General features: G+C 36.0%; 2 protein-coding genes across 3 annotated transcripts in view; both read left to right on the forward strand.

Moving 5' to 3' along the window:
• Positions 1–12,726, forward strand: part of wdhd1 (WD repeat and HMG-box DNA binding protein 1) — a 39,482-nt gene extending 26,756 nt beyond the window's left edge. The window contains exons 18-26 of one of the 2 annotated variants that reach the window (XM_056477419.1): positions 1,552–1,683; positions 1,879–2,078; positions 3,865–4,016; positions 5,493–5,549; positions 5,815–5,846; positions 5,933–6,097; positions 6,355–6,497; positions 8,473–8,608; positions 12,160–12,726. In XM_056477419.1, the coding sequence (XP_056333394.1) occupies positions 1,552–1,683; positions 1,879–2,078; positions 3,865–4,016; positions 5,493–5,549; positions 5,815–5,846; positions 5,933–6,097; positions 6,355–6,497; positions 8,473–8,608; positions 12,160–12,330 (1,188 nt within the window). In that variant the 3' untranslated portion in view covers positions 12,331–12,726. The remainder of the gene's footprint in view (positions 1–1,551; positions 1,684–1,878; positions 2,079–3,864; positions 4,017–5,492; positions 5,550–5,814; positions 5,847–5,932; positions 6,098–6,354; positions 6,498–8,472; positions 8,609–12,159) is intronic. The other variant, XM_056477420.1, reaches the window with a different exon arrangement.
• Positions 12,727–13,245: 519 nt separating this feature from the next.
• Positions 13,246–24,098, forward strand: part of gch1 (GTP cyclohydrolase 1) — a 32,444-nt gene continuing 21,591 nt past the window's right edge. The window contains exon 1 of the mRNA XM_056476833.1: positions 13,246–13,706. Within this exon, the coding sequence (XP_056332808.1) occupies positions 13,361–13,706 (346 nt within the window). The 5' untranslated portion in view covers positions 13,246–13,360. The remainder of the gene's footprint in view (positions 13,707–24,098) is intronic.

Consider the following 24,098-nt stretch of genomic DNA (forward strand, 5'->3'; position numbering starts at 1 on the left):
TCATATCCAAAATAAAAGCTTGTTTCGACATGATATATGCGTGTGTACTTTGTATATTTATTATGTATATATAAATACACACGTGCTTGCATTTGTTTGAGAAAATGTTTATTTATATTTAGATATCAAATATACATGTATGTGATACAAATTATATATAAATTTAAACGTCTATGTAACAATTTTGTATATTTTTGTTTCTCTTCATGTGTGTGTATATATATGTATATAATATTTATATATATATATATATATATATATATATATATATATATATATATATATATATATATATATATATATATATATATATATATATATATATATATATATATATATATATATATATATATACTAATTAATCTCTTCCCAGCACTAATTTATCTGATTATGCATTGTTTCATTCTCTAGTGTATTTATACACACATTTTGTTAATCATTCATATAGCCATTTATTAGTTTATGCATTTATTTTTGCATTTAATGGTGCAGTAACTTGTTTAAACATTAATCATAGTTTTACTTTATCTGTTTATTTTAAATAATACTAAAAAAAGATGAAATTGTTTAAGCAGTGTCTTTTTAAAAAGTTCATCTTTCAGAAACATGCATGCTGTTTATTTCCATAGTTTATTTTTATTTTATTGTTTTCTTCTGATTTCTTTTGCTGTACAGTGTTGTTTTTGCTGAGCTAGCATGGAAGTCAGTTGTGACTCTTGGCCAGGGTTGAGTACCGAAATATTGCCATAATGGCACCGGTACCTTTGTAACCAGTATGTACCAGACCGAATCAGCATATGAATTTCGGTGCCACTGGTGCTGCGACAAAGATGTAAGAAGCATCAAGGGGTACATCAAAGGCACAAATAGGTACGCATTGTTGTCTTTGACAGCTCCAGTTAAAGTCGAAAAATTAAAAGCGAAACACCTGAAATTGCATGAAACTTCCATAAGAAACGAGGATAGCCTGGTGATACAATGACGTTAATCAAATTATGTGCTATAACATGTAAAACAATCATGAAAGAAACATTCAAAAAGTAACTCATGTAAACACCTTAATCATATTATTGTCTCATTCAGATTAAGGCAAATCATTAGATTACTAATGTCCATGTAAACGTAGTCACAAACCACAACCCTACCCAAATTAATATATAATAAAGGGACTAAGGGAAGCCGGGACTAAGGGACTAAGTCCGAAAAGAAAATGAATGAATTAATGAAAATATTAATTGATGTTAAACTTTAGTTATATTGTTCAATTAAAAGGATTAAATTTTTTTTTTTATCAAATAAAATGTTTTTCTAGAGTCATCCACCATAATTTTGTGGCTCAAATGTATTGGTTTTGGCACTGGTACTGTTATAAAGTATCGATTTAGCACCAGTATCGAAATAACCCCAAACGATACCAACCCTACTCTTGGCAGTGCAAAGCTTGTCTTTTTTTTTGTCAATAACAATAATTTATAGATAGATATTTTTTATTTGCTTATTTATTTTAACTGTGCAGGAAGAGACATTAACATCTCTGCTTATGTTCTGTAGGAGCAGTACTGGCGGTCCATGCTCTTTCATAACCACTATGGCTTTCTGTCGTCCAGTGGTTATGAAATTGACAGCGAGAGTCAAGCTCAGGCTGAGAAAGAGCAGCAGGAACTGCTAATGAAGATGTTCGCTGTAAGTCGTTCATGTGACCAGGACAGGAAGTCAAAGCCTGACTAAATTTAATCAGACACGCCTGGATTGAATTTCACTGTCTGATTTCTGGAACACTATATGTCTTTTAAGATGCATTTGTGCCATATCTTGAGGTGTAGCTTGCACATTTGATTATTTTATATATTTATATTTGTTTTTGTGTGTGTCGGACAGCTGTCGTGTAAACTGGAGCGTGAGTTTCGCTGTGTGGAGCTGGCAGAGCTGATGACTCACAGTGTTGTGACGCTCGCAATCCGTTACGCATCTCGATCCAGACGCATGGCCCTGGCACAGAGACTCAGTGAACTCGCCCTGGAAAAAGCCAATGAGCTGCAGGAGGAGGAGCAGGAAAACGAGGAGCCAGTCTATCAGAGGTGAGCACTAAAAATCCGGGTAATGTTATTTGTTCTCTGTCGATTATTATTCTTTGTGATGTTGCTTGAAATTTGATGTCTAATAAATAGATGCAGATTCTATGAATTGATATTTCTTCATATTTTTTTTAAGCAGGAAAAGTTTAAGGCGATAGTTCACCTTAAAATCCTTAAAGTTTACCCGCTCTCAAATGGTTTTGATCTAAACCTTTGAGTTTTTTTCTTCTGTTAAACACAAAATAAGATATTTGAAGAATGATGAAAATCTGTAACCATTGAGTTGCATAGTAGGAAAACAAATAAATTGAAAGGCAATGACTAAAGTTTTCCAGCTTCATTCAAAATATCTTCTTTTGTGTTCAATAGAAGAGAAAACACTGAAGATTTTCAAACACTGATTTTTTTGTTTTATCTCTTTAAAGGTGCTGTATGTAAGTTTTTGACTCTTCTAAAGCATAAAAATACTGTAATATATTTGCAGATATTTAAGAAACATGCTAAGTGAACATTCTTGTTTATCTGAAACACAATACTAAAGTCATTTATTCTGCTTTGAAAATGGGTGTTACGTGCCGGAACGCTGTCTTTGTTTTGGTTCTTTTAACCTGCCCACTGCCACTTTAGCCAATTATATTTCAGCACTTTGGGATACCTACTTTGAGTCTGTGACCGAAAATGCGACCTCCAGTAGACAGTAGCAGACTCCGAAATGAGATGCATATTCAGAGTTCCACATGAGGTTATTAATAAGCAAATAATATAAATAGTAGGAATGTACACATCAGGTGAGCAGGTTACATTGTAACCCTGTGTCCTAACAACAGGCTACATGACGGGATTTGCAGTGAGCAGCAATTTGGCCCTTTGCACCAGACAAAGCACGTCAGAAATTTAAATACAGCCACTCAGAAACACCGAATATGCACTCACTTACGAAATGGTACAGTTTATAGTCTAATTAATACATATTAAACCTCTTTAACATCATTAAATGTAGATGCTGATTCACTGATATGTGTTGGTTTGCATTATTTCACAATTCTAAAGTTCAATTTTAAACGATAATTATTTAAACGATTTTATTTTATTTTCAAGATCTGAGGTGACCTATCTGCTTCTGCTTTCAATAGTATGGCAATAAATGTCATGTAAAATGGCATTCAAACTCACATTATAAGCATTTAACACTGAATAAAGCACACAAGGGGTGCCTAAGGTGATCATTGTCAGTTTTCTGTTGTTCAGTTACAAGAAATAAGCCATTTCTAATGTATCAATTCAAGGTGTTGGTTAGAACAGAAACTCCCTTTTAATATGGAAAATATTCCCTCTATCGCATGCCGTTGCTTTTATATAGAACACGGTTTAAATGAGCCTTTAGACTCGAGAGTCAGACTTGCTCCTGTTGGTCCTAAATCTGGCATTCTTTGCGTTTGTTTTGATCCAGGAATGCAATACGATAAAAAAGTTCAACCACTGGGTGTCAAACTTACATACTGCACCTTTAAGTGCAATAAACGTCTATTTTCCTGTTGTTTCCAAAACTCCTAATGTTTGTAAAACATAGAAAATTCTAAATTAGTATAGGACACTAGAAGGGTCTTAAAATAATTTTTGAAGTAATTCTTGTAGAGTTAAGGAAAATGTATAAATGGAAATCTGTAATCTAAAAGAGGAACTGCTTTTTAAAGGGGAGTATAGTGTGAGAACTTCTGATTTAAATCATAAATAAATAGTATCAGATGGTGATGCCGACTCAACAGGAGTTTTGTTTCTGTGTTATAATTAGAGAATACAGAGCATCCAATCAGATGAATAGTAGACAAGAACAAGAGGAAAACGGCTGTGAGGAGGAGGAGGAGGAGGAGGTTGAGGAGGAAGAATATCCACAGGAAGGGCAGATGGATGCAGAGGAATCAACAGAGACCAAGAAAAAATGTACGTGTGCTATTTTTTTTTTTTTTTACCTTAATCTAAAAAAGTGTAGCATGGTAAATCAAATTTCCAATGTATTTTGTCTTTACATTGTATGATTTTTTTTTTTTTATTCTTGTTTTCTTGACCTTGTTTTCTGTACTAATGACAGTTTTTAGTGCAAATCTTAAATACAGGAGTTAGGGGTGTAATGGATCATGGTTGATACCTGATTTGTACGGATCACAGTTCACGGTTCAGAACACACTTGACCTGCGGATTAATACTTTTTTTACTTGTAGATTAATCCTAAATTTGTAATGACCACAGAGAGCTCGCCTCTCGCGTCATTCAAATCACATGTATGAAAGCATTTAGGCTTTCCTGTAAAATATAATGATGACGGAAGAAGTTGTGGTGGGTTATTCGGGATGTGGCGGGTTTCTTAGGTTATTAAAGGTTTTTTTTTTTTGTCAATTTTTTTAGCCTGTGTTAATACATTCAGTGTTAGCTGCAGATTAATCATTAAAAGATCAGGATCTCAACACCCACACAACATAAATTAAAAATGATGGCGATTTGCATATGTTTATTAATCCTTTGAATCGCTAGCAAAAATCAAGAAAGAGATTCAGTCTTTAGTCTTTTGGGATAGTTATGAAGTTACAAACAATCAAATAACACAGAAGTACTAGAATAACAGTTTAAAGTTTAGATAAAACCTCTAATGTTTATGGTAAAGATTAAAATCACTGTCATGTGCATTTAACTTGATCCTCAAAAATGTAAGTTGTAGGCAGCAATTACATTGTTTAACCAATAGGTGGCGACATCCAGCCACCAAATATACGCCACTGAATAATTCTTCAAAAATGATCCATTTAGCAATGAAACAGTAAGTTTTTTAGTGAATAACTGAATCATTTATTGAAAATGAGGCTCAAAATAAATATGGGTTGTACAAATTGTTAGATTTCTTCATTTAGTGCAGGGGTGGGCAAACTCGGTCCTGGAGGGCCGGTGTCCTGCCCAGTTTAGCTCCAGCTCTGATCAAACACACCTGCTTATAGATAATTAGTGATCTTGGAGACACTGATTAGCATGTTCAGGTGTGTTTGATTAGAGTTGAAGCTAAACTATGCAGGACACCGGCCCTCCAGGACCGAGTTTGCCCACCCCTGATTTAGTGTGATCAGCAACAGTAGTAGTAACAGTGTATTTTTACAGTACTGAATATTTTACAATTTATCTTTATTCAGCTGATTATTTCTTCTTTCTATTTTTAATAAAATTACAGGTTCTAGATTCTGTTTGTTAAAACCAAGTGTTTCTTGCAGTACTGTTGGAAAGCAAATTACATTTGCCTCCTCCCCTTTTTTGGCTGATCCGAAAAATGGTCCGATCTGTGACTAAAAAACCATAATGTGATTCAAACTGTGAGATTTATGATCTGTTACACCACTAACAGGAGTAAAATATGAATAAATGTTGTCTTTACAGTTTTAAATCCATTCAAAAAAGGAGAAAAGTCACCTGAAAAGCCCTCTCCTAAACCAGGTGAGAACAGTTTCAATAAATTGAGAAATGTAGTATTAAAAATATATATAAAATAATCTTAAAATAAAATATAGATTTTTTTTCAGTTAATAGCATAGAATGTTTTTCTTAAATAGTTGGTTTTTATTATTAGCTTGCAGTGTTTTTATCTTGAGGTGTTTGTTTTGAGTATTGTTTTAGTTTAAATTGATTTACCAGTTTCTCTCTTCCTTAAGAAATGATTGTGTTTGTGAAAGTAATAATTCTGCCTTCCTTTCTGTCTCAGTGAGCAGAGAAGGACGTGCGAACCCTTTTAAGGTAAAAATATAAGTTTTGTAAAGAGCATTTGACATGTACTTTTACATTAACATCATATATTAAAAACAAGTATTTTATTCTTACAGGTATCCAGTGCAGGGAAGTCCTCAGGTTCTCCAGCTGGTCAGCCCAGAACGACTAATGTTTTGGACAGCATGACGATGTCTAGAAAACCTGCAGCTTTCAGCGGATCATCAAAACAGACCAAAGCCCCAGTCCTGAAGCCCTTGGCACCCAAACCCAAGTCCAAGGTAAAGTTTGTAGCTCAAACATGAGTGTTCTCCGGCTCCAGTCTGACCCCAAATAACTCTCTCTCACCTGTTTATCTGAGATAGTTTGTAGAATGCTTGGTACTGATAATACAACGTTTGCTCCACTGAAAAGTCAAAGGGGTTTTAATTGGAATATAAGCAACACTATGTACTTTAGTTAGTGTTCCAGACAAAAAAAAAATGCCATGTTGTATCAGAGATCTTGAATCAATCTTTGTTCTGGGCCTGTTTTTCAGACGCAGGCCACTCTGCTGCAGATGAGTGCCTCTAAAGGAAACAGTAAGAAACTGGAGGACAGCCAATCAGAAGCAGAGAAAGTCAAACCGGCTCCTGTTGCTGCTACTCCTCCAGTGTCGAAGGAGAACACTGAGAACAGAAAGTAAGACATCACTGTAATCGTTAAAATATTTTCTGTTCTTGCAGTTTAATTGTTTGATTACACTTTACAATAAGGTTTCATTAGTTAATGTATTTTACTGACATGAACTAAGTATGAGGCAGCAGTTATTAATCATAGTTCAGCATTGACTAATTTCTTGTAAAATGTTTTAAATATTAACTAATACAACCTTATGGTAAAGTGTTACCAATTGTTTCAAAACATAAAAATGTTGATGGGTAATAACAGTTAACGCAGCATATGATTCATGAATAAACAAAGGATGTTATTTCACCCATATTTCCACATCATTTCCACAAATATTTGAGTCATAAGACAGGTTTAAAATGCTTTCTTTGTATTAAAAAATCCTTAAAATGTAATCTGATTTGGATAAAAAAATGGAGTGCCCTATCTTTGACCCAGATGGATGGATATAGATAGTCATTAGTTATAATCAATATTTGTTAGTTATATTTTAATTCATTTACTGTCAGTACAGTAACTTTAACCAGATGTAGTGAATGTATTTACCAACATGAACAATGATTGAACAGCATTTATTAATTATAAATAATGCATTAGATAATGCCCCATGAGTAGGGCCAGATGGAATCTGCAGACATTTTTTGCTTTTTCTGTGAAATGATATTAGGAGTTTGGTAAACAAAGCAAGTCTCTTATATTTAAATCTACTAAAAGACAGAAAATATTACTTTACAAACTGTATTGAAAGTAAATCAAATTAATGTTTTCATATTAGTCAATAATATTACTGAAATTAATTTAAAAACTGAATAAATATAGATTTACACAAGTAAATAAATAGACTCGGTGAAGGGCTAAAAATCTGCAGAATTCTGTGCGCGCAGATTCCGTGTGGGCGTACCCATGAGTTAACACGAACTGACAATGAGCAACTGTGTTTTCATAACTATTTATTTAATTTAATAACTAATGTTAACAAAGATAAATAAATACTGGATTAAATGTATTATTTACTGTTTGTTCATGCTAGTAAATACATTAGCTACATGTCCCGTATTGCATATTTTACTCTCAGTACTTTAAAATATTGTGTGTGTGTGTGTGCGTGCGTGCGTGCGTGCGTGCGTGCGTGCGTGCGTGTATGTATGTATGTATGTGTATATATACGTGTATATATATAAATATATATATGTATGTGTGTGTGTGTGTGTGTGGGTGTATGTATATGTATATATATGTATATATATACATATACACTCACTGGCCACTTTAAGTTCACCTTATTAGTTTCGGGTTGGACCCCTTTTTTCCTTCAGAACTGCCTTAATCCTTCGTGGCATAGATTCAACAAGGTACTGATAGCATCACACAGTTGCTGCAGATTTATCAGCTGCACATCCATGATGCGAATCTCCTCTTCCACCTCATCCCAAAGGTGCTCTATTAGATTGAGAGCTGGTGACTGTGGAGGCCGTTTGAGTACAGTGAACTCATTGTCATGTTCAAGAAACTAGTCTGAGATGATTCGCACTTTATGACATGGTACTCAGGTAGGCTGTGGCGTTGACATGATGCTCAATTGGTACTAATGGGCCCAAAGTGTGCCAAGAAAATATCCCCCACACCATTACACCACCACCACCAACCTGAACCTGCCTGATACAATGCAGGATGTATCCATGCTTTCATGTTGTTGACGGCAAATTCTGACCCTACCATCTGAATGTCACAGCATAAATTGAGACTCATCGTACCAGGCAACGTTTTTTCAGTCTTCTATTGTCCAATTAGTGTACCTAATAAAGTGGCCGGTGAGTGTATGCATGCATGTATGGCATTATCAGTTATTCCTACTTTTGTCTGACCCCAGTATGATCAACTGTATGTTGTGCATTACTAAACAAAAAAACAGTTTACTAGATGAGGAACAATCAGTTTGTTTTCTTTGTTTACTGTATGATCTGAAATTATAATTTACTTCCTTTAGGCCCAAAACCGGCTTTCAGCTGTGGCTTGAGGAGAATAGGAAAAGCATTCTTGCAGACAATCCTGACTTTGAGGAAATGGATGTTATCAAGGAAGGCATGGGGCGTTTCCGCACCTTGTCGGCAGAGGAAAGACTGGTAAGACAGTTCATATAAATGCATCTGGCTGTTTACTAATTGTCAAGCAAATTCTTCAACCTTTTATTAAAGGCATAGCTCACCTAAAATTGAGAATTCACCAAACATTACTTAACCTTTGTGATTTCAAAGCTTTGCGAGTTATTTCATTTTATTTCTTTTAGATATTTTGATGTATATTTGAAACTGGTTAGCATTGACTTTCATAATAAGAAAAAATGGCTTACAGTTTCCAACATTCTTCATATCTTATTTTGTGTTCAACACAAAGAAACTTGAACAGGTTTGGAACCAGTGGAGGGTGACAAAAGGATGATGTGATTTTCTTTTTTTGGGTGAACTAGCCCTTTAAGTCCGGGAAAGTTACCTGGGAATTTCCCTGTTTCTGCATTTTTCTCGCACGTGCATTGTTATGCAACAGATTTTATTCATGACCTTTTTTTTTTATTACACTTCAGTTTCCTCCAATTTTTTATATGCTTCTAAATTTCAACCCAATTTTCTCATGCCAGCACTGTTTGTAAGCAAGTACCGTCCTGTTTTCTGATCTCCACTTACCTGTGCATTCTGGTGTGTATGAACGATCTGTTCGTGACCCCGCACCCACAGGGCCACTCAGTGCAGGGCAGAATGACTCTTCACACACTCCAGCCTGGAGGAGAAACGGTTCGTATGCCTGTTGCTCTGGAGACCCGGGCTGGGGGTTTGTGTGGTGCTCATTGATCTTATGTTAATGACATGGGGGCGGCATCATCGCCGAACGAGTGCATTACAATGATGAATAGTGTGCATCAGAAGGGGGGAACGTGCAGAAAGGGCCCCAATGCTAATATCTGAAACAGGTCTGGTGACTCACAAGGGTCATCTGTAAATGTCTACGTGAAGCGTTTGGGTTGAATGGATGGTCAATTTGAACTGCAATCACAGAGAGTTATTTAAAAGGATAGTATAACCATAATCAGTAGTGATTATTTAACTTATTTAGGTTTAAGGTGAATCTAAATCAGCCTCAATCGAAGCCTAAATCAGCCTCAATCGAAAGCTAGAGAGAAAAAAAAAGTCTTTGATTTATCTTTTTGTTTTATTTAAAAAGTGTTTTTATTAGTTTACATTTTTTAATAATTACCAAACAGCACAACAACAGTATTAAAAAAGATACATGAAATAAGCATGATAATACAAAGAAAATAAAGGGAATATTAATAATTAAAATAGAAAAAATAAAAATAAATGAAAAAAAATTAAGTTATTATTTAAAAAATTAGGGCATACAAATATTTAATTTGGTTTTAAAAGCATCTGATGATGGGGATGTCCTGTTCAGGGGCAGAAAAGGCCTACTAGCTAAATATATATTAAAAATTAGGAGTCTTTTTTTTGTCCACACATGTAGAAAATTTGTTTTTGGCCTCACAAAAAGTTACTAAAAACATCCCCCCCACACAAAGATTACCAACACACAACCATGGCTATGAAACCACAAACAAATTCACATTGTTACAGAATAACATACAAACTACTTCATGGTCATTTGTTCAATATAATAATAGCAGACGGTATAAACGATTCTTTTAAAAATATTGGGTTGTGCTGTGGGTACTTTGTATCGTATAACTAAAGAAAGCTTTTCAAATTCTTAATAAAGAGGATGAGTGGAGTCCTGAACTATGTGTGAGGCTTTCCGTCTGGTCTGTTTACAGTTGAAGTCAAAATTATTAGCCCCCCTGTTTATTTTTTCCCCCAATTTTTTTAAGAGAGATTTTTTTTTCAACACGTTTCTAAACATGATAGTTCTGATAACTCATTTCTAATAACTGATTTATTTTATCTTTGCCATGATGACAGTAAATAATATTTGACTAGATATTTTTCAAGACACTTCTATACAGCTTAAAGTGACATTTAAAGGCTTAACTAGGTTAATAAGGTTAACTAGGCAGGTTAGAGTAATTAGGCAAGTTATTGTATAACGCTGGTTTGTTCTGTAGACTATCGTGGGGAAAATGTATAGCTTAAAGGGGCCTATAATTTTTTCCCTAAAATGGTTTTTAAAAAATTAAAAACTGCTTGTTTTTCTACTCAAAATCAAACAAATAAGACTTTCTCCAGAAGAAAAAATATTATCAGACATACTGTGAAAATGTCCTTGCTCTGTTTAACATCATTTGGGAAATATTTAAAAAAGATAAATATTCAAAGGGGGGCTAATAATTCTGACTTCAACTGTATATACAGTTCCACAAGCTGCTTCTGGGGGTCCAGTATGATCTTACTTGCTTCTAGCTCCAAGATTTCTTTACCAGCAAGACATATTATAGGAGATGATGCTTTCAAGCAGACTGGTATGGACCTTCCTCACAATACCGATATGGCCTATTAAGTTCACATATATAGACCGGGGAAGAGTTGTGCAATGCCTTGTATGTACAGATTGATTGTTTCAAAGAGACTTGTATCGTCAAGGAGGACGGTTTAAGCTAAAAATATCATTTTATCTTTTACATTTTCATTTTTGGGTGAACATAGTTTAAATTAGGTGGTTTAATTTTGCATGAATGTATTTAAAGGAATAGTTCACTCAAAAATAAAACTCATTAACCATATCTTTAAGATATTTTGAAAAATGTTTGAAAACTGTAATCATTGACATCCATAGTAGGAGAAACAAGTTCTACAGTGCTTAATTTGAGCTGGATTCTGTTCCAGAAAATGTCAGATACTGTGAATACCTGCATGCAGTGTGTGTATGTAAGAGAGAGAGCGTGAATGAGAATGTGCAAGCAAAGGCTGTGTGGATTGTGCACGCATGACTGTAGTCACAATGCTTAAGTTAAAGCAAAAGTCACGTTGAACTATTGGTCCTGAACAATATTTTCAGCCAATCATCTTTCTTACACTTCCAATCGCTCTCATTGGTTGGTGATTGTTTTGCGAGCAGTGAAAAATAAATAATGGCGTAAATTTACATTTTAAACCCACAAGTAAATCTAATAATCTGATTAAACAAGATCTCGAGAAAATGGAGCTGCCTCCCTGGATCAGGATAGCGAGAGACAGGTCAGAAGAGGTAACTGTGAGCTCTTCTTGAAGATTAGACATAGCCAGTGATTTATTTATCTTTATTTTTTTTCACTTGGAATTGACCTCAATATCAGTGGTGTTAGTAAACTGAATAGTGATGTTTCATAAGATTTATGTTTGTAGCTGTTTGTTTGTTCTTATCCATGAGTGACCCATAACGTTATGTGGTACAACATAATTAAGACCGTTGATGACGTCATGTTGCGGGAAAACTGAAGTTGTGTGGTGGACTTCGCTCACAGTAACTTTCATTTCCTGGTTTTGTTCTGGAAATTATCCATTTACAAATTAAGCACTGAGGTCCTGTAGAAGTCATCGATTAACCTTTCCGACATTCTTCAAAATAACTTCCTTTGCGTTCAATAGAAAAAAGCTAAAGCAGATTTTTGAGATGTAAACAGTGACAGAATGTTCAGTTTTAGGTGAGCTATCCCTTTATGGAGCATTTGTTATTTGTATCTTTCATTCAGAACTGGACTGAGAAAGCAAAGGGTGACTCTGACCCCAAGAAACGAAAACGTGAAGATGAAGATGAAGAAAAAGCAGGTGAACAAATGGAGTCTGATGAGGCCAGTGCCAAAAAGAAAAAGCCACTGGATACTTCTGCTAAACTCTCAGCATTTGCATTCAACAAAGAATAGTACTTAGTTTAACGCTTGTATATTTTTTTACATCTTATTTTAATATTGATTGAGGGGTTACAAAGAAAACTTTTAAAAGTTTTTGCCTACTTACTGTAATTCTGTCTGCTTATTCTGTTAAATAAACTAGCTGCTCATTCATAATCCACTCATTCCGTGTAAATTTTCTCGAGGTTGAGCTCTTTTGAAAGCAGGTCATGTCTGGCTTCATTTGCATTTGAAATGAAGCAAGAGGCCCTTTCTTAAACAATTTTCAATACAGCAGAATGGTTGATAACCAGATCCCATTTCTGAATCCAGTAGTCTCTTCTCCTGTGTATTTTTTGCGATGAATTGTACATATAATTTTGTGAAGTTTTGTACAAATGATCATAATAAAATATTAAAAACATCAAATTTCAGCTGTGCTTGCAGTTTTCTTCATTACCGATGTTGTCTTGGCCTACTGACAAGTTTAAAAGTACACAGTGTTGCTTGCCACACTAGTGATGTAATGACGGACATCCTTCAGATGTGAAGTGAATGGTCTTTCTGATGTTAAACCGAGGTCACTGAACTTTGATTTTGCAACCACACTGACATGAATTGACACTGATCTGAACTGACAAGTTAGCAGATGTGCAACCTTTTGTTTGCATGGACCTGTATTACTTAAATAAAAACAAAAACACTGCATTTATTTTTTATCATAAGAGCATCATCACCCAAAGGTCTAGTCAATCCCCTTAGGTGGTTTGATCTGCCCCAAGACATCACTTTAATGTGAATAAGAGATCTCATCCTCTTACTAGACACAGGTGGCCTGACGCAAACACCTCTCCACCAATAAGAATCTGAGTCTGTGACGCAGTCGCGCCTGTTGCCCAATAGGAACACGCACGGATTATCCAATGTTTATAAAACCCACCGGCTTCCCCACAGTGAGCGCTGAGTTTGACAGGAGTATAACAACACTTGAACTTCACTCAAAAGTTTGCTCTCGACACTGATAGAAGCGAAAAAGCGAATTCCAGGACACTTCCAGGCAATTATGGAGCGCCCCAAACAGAAACCGATGAATCAAAACGAAAAAGAAACTGACGGAGCGATCAACGGACACTTTGACAGCCGGGTAAAGATGCCCGGATGGAAAGCTGGAGGTGCCGCCGGGGACCCGAGCACTGTGCCGACCTCCAGCGTGATGGAGAGCTGGCGAGAAGAGCGCACCCGGAGCCTGGAGGACAACGAGATGAGCCTGCCCAGCATCGCCGCGGCTTACACCACCATTCTCCGGGGTCTCGGGGAGGATCCGCAGCGCCAGGGGCTCCTCAAAACTCCCTGGAGAGCCGCGACCGCCATGCAGTTCTTCACTAAGGGATACCAGGAGAAAATCATCGGTGAGTTCTGTGACAATTAATGAGAACTGTTTATTTACACGCGATATACAGTTGAAGAATTATTAGCCCCCTCTGTTTTCTTAGTATTTTTCGTTTAACGGATAGATTTCATAATAGTTTAACTCATTTCTAATAACTGTTTTGTTTTATTTTTGCCATGATGACAGTAACAAGTTACATATTATTTTACTAGATATTTTTCAAGAAGTATTCAGCTTAAAGTGACATATATTAGCTTAACTATGTTAATTAGGCAAGTTTGGGTAATTAGGCAAGTAATTGTGTTCTGTAGACATTTGAAAAAAGAAATGCTTAAGGGGTCTAGTAATATTGACCTTAAAATGGTTTCAAAAAATTAAAAACTCCTTTTATTCTAGCCGAAATAAAACATAACTTTCTCCAGAAGAAAAATATTATAGGAAATACTGTGAAAATTGTCTTGCTCTGTTGAACATCAATTGAGAAAATATATATATAAAAAAAGAAAAGAAAATTCAGAGAAGGGCAAATAATTTTGACTGCATGCCAAATTAGTTTTTTTTCTCAAGAAAGTGTCACAGGATGGCACAAATTTTTTTTTTTCTTTCCTAAGTATACAAATATGCTAAAGCATTCATTCCCAAAGGCCATTCCTTTGTTCAAAAGGTACCATGTACAAGTGTACCATTGTAAATAGTTACTGCTAACTGCTTTAAAACACAAAAGGGGACATTCCGAAGTGTGTTCTGGTGTGCTTTATTAGCTGAATGACAACCCTTATTAAAACCGTGGTAAACATAAATCTACCTTTATTGTTTAGATTGTTGTCAAAAGATACTGTCATCCATCATTGACGGGAATAATTTCTCATTTATTTGCATTTATTTATTTAAAAAGAAGTTGTAATGCCTGTCAAGTCTTATTTTGTTTTTTTTCCTCAAGAAAATGTCAGGGTATCACTGATTTTTCTTTCTTTTCAAACTATACAAATATTCTACAAATAAACCGTTCATTCCAAAAGGCCAAAAACAAGACAGCGCAGAGCAATAGGGCAAAATTGCAGGAGTGAACCAAGGTAAATAAATTATCCTATTAGACATTTTAGTGTCAAAAAGGGGACATTCTGAAGTGTGTACTAGTGTGCTTTTTTTAAGCTAAATGACAACCCTCACTTAAATCACCGTGACTTGACAATAAATAAAACCAAAATAAATGATCATAAAGTTATCGTTATTGTTTAGATTGTTTACAAATGATTTTGCCATCCAGCACAGTCAGAGGTGTGAATAATTGATCATTTTATTTGCATTTATTAATGAATCAGTTGATTTAAATGTCTGGATGATTAATTCGCGAATCAGACTGAACTGAACTTGACTCAGTGGTCTGGATCTGATTATGGTTAACATCACACTAGAGGTATAGATTGTTAGTGAACAACTTAAGTGAAACCGGATTTACAGTCAATTTTTGTATATTTTTTATGCATGTTCACAAAACTATTATATGACATTGTATGATGTTCATTTTGTCATGTTGACCAATTTAAGGGTGTTTTAAGACATTTTTGTGGCTTGATATGTTTAATTAATTGAAAATATCATTCAGTATATTCTTCAATAATATGTCATGTTTGTTCAATATAATCTCATGGTGCACTCTTAAAAATAAGGTAAGTGAGCTGTCACTGGGGTGGTACCTTTTCAAAAGGTGCACATTTGTACTTAAAGGGTCCATATTGGTACCTCAAAAGTATATATTTGTACCTAAAAAATTTAAGAGGAACACTTTTTTTTTTCTTTTTCAAGTACTAATATGTACCCCTGAGATAATAATATGGACCTTTAAGGTACAAATTTGTACCTTTTAAAAAAATACCACCACAGTGACAGCTCACATACCTTTATTTCTGATAGTGTAGTTTGTTCTATTTTACATTTGGGGGATTGGTGTACACACAGAAACACACACCCAAATCAAATCACATGGTTTTAAACACACACATCAAATCAAATCACATGGTTTTAAAATGGTTACATTTTCCTCTTAAATCATGTTGATATTTTAGTTGCATTGACCTAATTAAGATAAATAAACTTTTATTTCACACAGACCATCTTTTACAAATGCGGTGTCATGCATTTCAGGTTTAGAAGTATTTCCTTATACACTTCCATGTGCCATCAGTGTGATTAACTGGCTCAACAGGTACTCCCCAAAGCAGAGGTTTATCTTGCGTACTTGTTCACTGGTCATTCTCAAACTGTTGTCTAAGTGGTTGAGCCAGGGTGCTGCCCACCGACAACATCCCCACAAAGCAAACAGAACATCTGGACCTGGTTTGTGTAACATTTTAAGGGCATGCATATGGAATGTGTTAATGTTGCTTTTCTGTCACAAAAAAGGACTTGTTAAAGTGTTCTGCCCTCAGTGACCTCACAATAGTACATATGCATCTCTTGCATGGTCCACAGTTCACAGATGGTATAACATGCAATGTCATGGTGAAGCGTGCATTTGATAAGAATTTTCTAGAGAAAGGTCTTTGCCTTTCTTCAATGGGATTGGCTGAAGTTGCACCACCCCTACAGCTTCTTCCATTGTTCTGAAGTATTAGGGTTTTTTTGTATCCCACAGAAAGACATTTGAAATTTTGGGACTGCTTTGGGGGTGTCTGTGGGTTAGTGTGAGCTTGTGCGGAATTTTCACATTTTTATATGATGATGGTTGACTCATGAGTTAATGCACTGAGAAAAAGAAGCTGTTGGTTACAAATTAGGTGCTACAGCATAATGATGACTGTCCACCTAGATCTCACTTGGTTAGGGATGTTAAAGTTGTATTTTACCTACTTTCATTTGTTTTCAGGGACTTTTTAAAATGTCTTAATTAATGCATTAAAAGCTTTGAACCAACATAAGCAGCCATAGATATTTACATTAGATGTCACCTATACTGTTGTTGTCCATTGTTAGGAATGCGTCAATAGAGCCGCCATTTTAGTACAGGGTAGCGCTCCCTTGAAATTAATGTGAGACCAAGGTGTAGTGGAGGACTGACCATCCAAAGTCAAAGATATATATATATATATATATATATATATATATATATATATATATATATATATATATATGGTGGGGAGTTTTTATAATTACGAAAATTATCATTTTACATCACTTTTCCACATCGGTGGGTAAGTGACTGAATAGGCATTCCTGACAAAGAGTGGGTGTTTGTGTGCATGGAAATGTATTCTCCCTAGGCATGTGCCGGTATCACATTTTCATGCTGCGATTAATTGATTGAGCTTTTATCACGGTATACGGTATTATCACGATATTGTAATTTTACTAGAGAAACAGGTAAAAAAACACAAAAATCTTCAGTTTCATCAACTTAGTAACTTTAATAACTTTTTAATGAACTAAAAGTACTTCAAACATTTAAATACAAATAAATAAAAATAAAACAATACACAATATAAAAGTAAACTTGAGCAATTATATCAAAGTGAATGTGCAAAGAGAAACCGTCTTCGATCAGCAATCCCTCTGCATTTTTTTGGAACCCAAAATATTTCCAAACCTCTGACTTTTTTTTTGAAGGGGGATAAATTGTCGGCAGCGTTACTTTTTCCGCCATGCTTCTTCTTCGTGTGAGGATTAGTGAGCGGTGGCAGCGGCGGCGTGCACTGTGTGCCACAGTGCTTCTACATGCGGGGATTGTTTACATCAGAGTGCGCATCAGTTCTGCGCAGCATATACGCAGTGTTTCTTCAAGCGGTTGATGGAAAATAAGCTGAAGGGGGATAAATTGTCGGCAGCGTTCCTCCTTCCGCCATGCTTCTTTTTCGTGTGAGGATTATAGTGCGCTGGCAGCGGCGGCGCGCACACAGTGCTTCTACATGTGGGGATTGTTTACATCAGACTGCGCATCAGTTCTGCGCAGCATATACGCAGTGTTTCTTCAAGCGGTTGATGGAAAATAAGCTAAGGCGCGTTCTAAGAATATAAATTCAGATCTATTATTTTTCACGGTATTTTGAAGTGCCCGCGATAACAATATCGTGCATATTCATTACCGTGATTTATCGCATTACCGAATACCGGCACAAGCCTAATTCTCCCTACTAGTTAAATTTTATCTAATCCGTGTCCTGAAACTCACTCCCTCTCCTGCTTTCCCTTCTAATTCTAACAGAGGGAGCGATTCGTTTGTGCATTAATCTCCGTTATGAACGGCTCGTTCTCTTAGCCGCCAATAATACAAGTTTCTGGCACCGCAACATCTTGTTATGATATTTCATTTGCTTATTTTATTCAACAAAACTAGCATGAGCTTAGTATTTAGTGCGAGTTGGTGCTACTTTACCTTATGGTCAGTGCAATAAGAGACACCTCTTACATTATACATTATACATTATACAAATACATTATAAATGTATTATAATCAATACTTGTTGAGCACAAAAGTTTGTAACGCACAAAAACGTAAAAAACGAAATCTTACCTATGAAATGTTCTGCCTTTGTGCTTTTTCTTTGTTTACTCATTACTACACCTGTACACAGCGCTGAAGGCTGCATCTTCTTATTGGCTTTAGTCTTGACTTGTGCGGTTGAATGAAATTTTTCCTGGGAGCACTGTACAAATGTAGCGGCGCTATTGACGCATGCTCAGGATCCATATGCGAAATCTAGTGTATATACATCTATGATAAGCATCTAGAAGTTAAATCACAGCATTCCAAACTTTGATTGAAGACATGGAAGTACTGTAAGAAACTGGACATAAAAAAACAAAGGTTCCTAAAAGTGTATTTTAATCAGGTAAAGAATTACAATCCCATAAACATTGCAAAACTAATTAAAAAGGACTTTGAAAAGTAAAACTGTTGAAATTAATAACACTTGAAATTAATTGCTGGTTGTAAGTATGAACGCTTGGGTTGGGCGATGTCGACCAATTTGGCATCGGACTATGTCTAATGTGAAACATCGCGATGGACGATGGAGTCGTCGTAAGTGGTGGTGAATAAATTATTTATGAATAATTAATGAATTAATAACGAATTAATTATTTGTAGCCTACAGTTTCAACTACCTGACCCGCATAGTTTTTGTATTTACCCATAACCAAATCATAAATAAATAAAGATCAGTTACACACAAATTACCACCTGTCAAACGCTTTTTCCGCAGGACTCTGGCATGAACAAGCAGAGTGATCTGTGTCGTTATAATGGCGATGACAAACTTGGTTGGTAAAAAAGGTGCACAACCAACAGGAACCAGCTAACAGTATCTGAGGTAGTACAAGCATGAAAGCGAAAGATTGAAGCAGTGAACTGACGCTGTGACATGTTACCTGATAGATTCAAAAGACAGAAGAGTCGTTAGATAGAGACAAGGTTAATTAAATATCACGTTTACCAACTATGATGAGACGCGATCCAGCAGTACATCGTTGATACTCAGAGGGGAATATTAGTTGGATAACACTCATGTAGAAGTGCATAAACCTAAACTTAACATAAACTGTAAACGTGTTTTGATTGGCTGTTTAGAATGTTGTTCCAGGATCAACATGGATGTTAATCCAGGAACATGTCCTACTTGGTGAAATAAGGTTAGGGTATTATTTAATTCTAAAACAAACTATATTAAAGTGTAGGGAGACTGACTTGATTAAAGGGATAATTCACCCAAAACTGAAAATTCTTGTGTCATTTACTCTTGTTTCAAACTTCTATCTTCTGTTGAACATGAACAAAGATATTTTGAATAAAGCTGAAAACTTGTAACCATTGACTTCCGTAGAATTTGTTGGAAGTCAATAGTTACAGGTTACAGAAAGAAACTTGTGAAAAATGAAGGTTTATAAACATTCGAGGGTGAGTAAAATAGTGAGTAAATTTGTCATTTTTGGGTAAACTACCCCTTTAATTTACTGTGCTTAATAAGATCTTATTTGGCAAGCTTGGTTTTGATTGGTGCAATTTTCTGTACTTTTTAAATATAACTGTTTTAGAATAAGTAGAATTAATAAGAACAGACAACTTAGACCGGCCTGTCTTTAAAGGTTCATCAGCTGTTCATCAGCTTTCAGTTTTCCTATGAAGAGCATGAATAAACCTGACTGTTATGCTTTATATATAAATTCAAGTTTATTAGACAACTAGTAGTCATCTTTTGGTTATATACATGTTTTTGGCTACTGTAGACCTGTGCAATATATAAAAATCTTATTTTTAAAGCCTTTGTTTTATATGCATCACATTTTCAATTTTACAAACAGCCATTTCAGACAAATCTAGTAAAATGTTAATAATATGCAATATACACTCACCGGCCACTTTATTAGGTACACCTGTCCAATTGCTCGTTAACGCAAATATCTAATCAGCCAATCACATGGCAGCAACTCAATGCATTTAGGCATGTAGACATGGTCAAGACGATCTCCTGCAGTTCAAACCGAGCATCAGAATGGGGAAGAAAGGTGATTTAAGTGACTTTGAATGTGGCATGGTTGTTGGTGCCAGATGGGGTGGTCTGAGTATTTCAGAAACTGCTGATCTACTGGGATTTTCACGCACAACCATTTCAGAGAATGGTCCAAAAAAGAAAATATCCAGTTGATTGACCAACTGCATGATGCTATCATGTCAATATGGACCAAAATCTCGGAGGAATATTTCCAGTATCTTGTTGAGCCTATGCCTTAAAGGATTAAGGCTGTTCTGAAGGCAAAAAGGGGGTCCAACCCGGTACTAGTAAGGTGTCCCTTATAAAATGGCCACTAGTATATTACTAGTGAAATTAAAAGCGAAAAATTTTACTGATTTTGTGTTCTTTTCTAAATGAACAGTTTAATCATCATTTATCCATCAACTGAAACTGAATTCAGATGAAGTAACTCTTCTTGACTTACAGAAAGGAAAAGAAAGCTGATTCCTATTATTATATAATTATTATAATGCCTTACATCATTATGTTTCCTTGCAGTTTATGGTGTACTTATCTCCCATAGAACCATTAAAGATAAACATAGAGGGCAGTGATGTTACACAATTATATTACAGCGTATTTTACACAGCTCAGTTTGCACTCTTTTCTGTATCAGCCATCAGTGCGTTGTGTTGTCCCCTGCCCCCACTGGCTGGATGGATGCCTGTCTGTTATTTAAAGATGGAGAACAAGCCAAGCCCTCAGTAGCAGTATAACATTACCCTTATCCAGAGCTCTGCACGTCGACGTCTTCACAATTTAATTGGGTTTCTATGGTTACTTATTGTATTTCAAGTGTACGTTTGCTTGGTGTGCAAGCAAGTTTGTGTTTAATTGAGTCTGCGTGTGTGTGACTGTGGCGTCGAGGCTGAGAGATGACTTCGGGGAGATGCTGATTTGATTTCCTGCTTTCTCTCTTTTTTTTTTTTGGTCATTGCCTCCATCATACGTGAGACCTTTCCGTGTGCTTGTGCGTTTGAAAGCTGCTGTTTGTTTAGGATGAACCTGATGACAGTTCTCTCGTAACAGCTGCTGCCCTCAGGTTAGATTTAACAGAGACCGTTTGATGCTCAGATCAGGCACAGCATTCACACAACACTGAGCGCATATATAGGCTGAAGACCATGCCATGTTAGTCACAGCGAAATGAACAGGATCTGTTTAAATATTAACAAAAGTGTTTCTGGGAAGCATGTGACAACAGCAAAACAACTTCCCTTTCAAACCAATTTTATGAGGGGATATTATCAGTGTGTCGGTTGTTATTACTATTGCTCATAATCATTTCTCAAACACTTTTAAAGGGATAGTTCACCCAAGAATGAACATTGTCATCATTTACTCACCCTTTACTTGTTCCAAAGATTTTAGAGTTTCCTCTGTTGAACACAAAAGAAGATATTTTGAAAAATGCTGATAACCTGTAACCATTGACCTCTGTAGTATTTGTTTTTCCTACTAAAGAAGTCAATGGTTACAGGTTTCAGCTTTCTTCAAAATACAGTGTTCAACAGAATAAAGAAACTCTTAAAGGTGTGCAACCACTCGAGGGTGAGGACATAGTGAGTAAATAATTTTTTTTTGTCTTTAAGTATCCAATTATGACATTTTAGAAGTTCCTAATTTTGTCTCATACAGTAATTTACATGCAGTTATGGTTATTAAATACTTTTTTTTTTCTCACAGTGTCTGAAATGGTTCGTTCAATAATATGGTCTCTCCAAACTCCAGGCTTTCTGAGAGCTTCTTGTCAGGGTTGCCAGATTTTTGCAATAAAACTAGCCTAATAAAACTCGCCGACAGCTAACTCTCTCGCCCACTGAAGCCAAGCAGAGCTGCGCCTGCTCAGTACCTGGATGGGAGACCACATGGGAAAGCTAGGTTGCTGCCGGAAGTGGTGTTAGTAAGACCTGCGATCTGTGTGGGTCCTAACGCCCCAGTATATTGATGGGCACTCTATACTGCTCAGTAAGTACCGTCTTTAGGCAGAGATGTAGGGCTTTAACCCTGGCATCCTGGCAAAATTTGCCCACTGGCCTCTGTCCATCATGGCCTTCTTCACCAATCAGCTGGTGTGCGGTCTGGCGCAATATGGCTGCCGTCGCATCATCCAGGTGGATGCTGCACACTGGTGGTGGATGAGGAGATTTCCCCCAAAAATGTGTACAAGCACTTTGAGTGTCCAGTAAAAGCACTATATAAATGTAAGAAATTATTAATAGAATAATATCAAAACTCAAAATATGCCTCTGCCCACTGATAAAATGAATGATCTGTGTTAAAAATGTACTGGATTTGGAAAAATACATTTGAAAATACTCTGGCAGAAGTGAACCCCTAACTTGTGAAATGAGTTGAAAATGTTGCCTCACAGCAAGAAAGTCCCTGGTTTGAGTCCTGGCTGGGTCAGTTGGCATTTCTGTGTGGAGTTTGCATGTTCTCTCCGTGTTGGGGTTTCCTCCGGGTGCTTTGGTATCCCCCACAGTCCAAAGACATGCGCTATAGGTGAAAACTAAATTGGCTGTAGTGTATGAGTGTGTGTGTGAATGCGAGAGTGTATGGGTGTTTCCCAGTAATGGGTTGCGGCTTTCTTCAGTACATTACTTATCCATATGCGGTTAATATAAAATCATAGAAAATCCTGCCTGTCTGTAACCGTGAAACGAAAACAGCAGCTCACATTGACCTTATTCTTGACATATGAGCGGGGACAAACATTCCAATGTTTTTTGGTTCGAGACTTCCACTCTCATTCACTTCCATTGATTTTTGAATTATAAAAACAGCCCGTTGTGCTGCTTGATGTTGCAAACTGATATTTACTTATTATATTATTCTTCTTTTTGTGTGCAGTCATGAACACACTCGTTTGTAGAGCAAGTACTTTGACTGTTTCTGCAGTTTATTATTCCTAGTCATTTCTCCTATAGGCAACTGAATTGGAAGTTCTAAAACAATCACAAAGACGCACTTCAGCACTGAAGAATAAGGCCATAGCATCCCTGCACCTAATAGAAGTGTGTTTTTACCATTGGTATAATATACACTTGGCAGAGTAAAACATTTCAATGCAACCATGTAAATATACATTGATACCAATATATCAAATTTTTAACTCATGGAGATAGTAAACAAACCTGGCTTACTTTGCTCTTATTGGTCAGATGATTGACCAAGTCTGTTGTGATTGGTCTGCAACTTATTGCTTGTGTCAGTACCATAGACTAAAAGATATGGACCTAGTACCTGTGACGTCACCCGTAGGTTTATGAAGAATGCAAAAGAAGCTACAAGTAGGCGTGGCCAACCGTCGCCATTTTGTTCGTGACTTTTTGCAAGGCTATTTATGAAATCCAAGCATAACACTGTATGACAATGCTTCAGATGACTGTTCTGTAGCATACAGCTAATCAATCTGACTGATTCTGGAGTGCATTACAAGTCTAAAGAAAAACATAAATGATAAATGATCTTAAATGAAACAAATACATTTATAGAGATGGTATACAGGTATATAATTTCACTCACCTGGGAAATGGAGGCCACATGAATAGTTTGTGAGCACAATTAAGTGCACACAGCATCCCATATCATCTGATAATTGTAAGAAATAATTCCAAAAGGCAGCTGACTGTGTAAAGCCACATAAAACAACACAAAAATATGATGAATATGCCGAGTTCAGCGGCTAATCAGCCGGAATCAGCTGCGGTGACATGACGGCGACCAGCGAGACCTAGCTGTCACTCAAATGGCCACGCCCTTAATTATGCAAACTTAATATAACCTAATATATACAAAACAGATGAGTTATATAAAAAAAAAACACTCCCTCACAGTTGTCATGAAGAGTAATACTGTATTAGCTATATGAACCAAAATCTTTCTTTGTACCAGGCTTTAAA

Source organism: Danio aesculapii, chromosome 17 (assembly GCF_903798145.1).
Source record: "Danio aesculapii chromosome 17, fDanAes4.1, whole genome shotgun sequence".
NCBI lineage: Eukaryota > Metazoa > Chordata > Actinopteri > Cypriniformes > Danionidae > Danio > Danio aesculapii.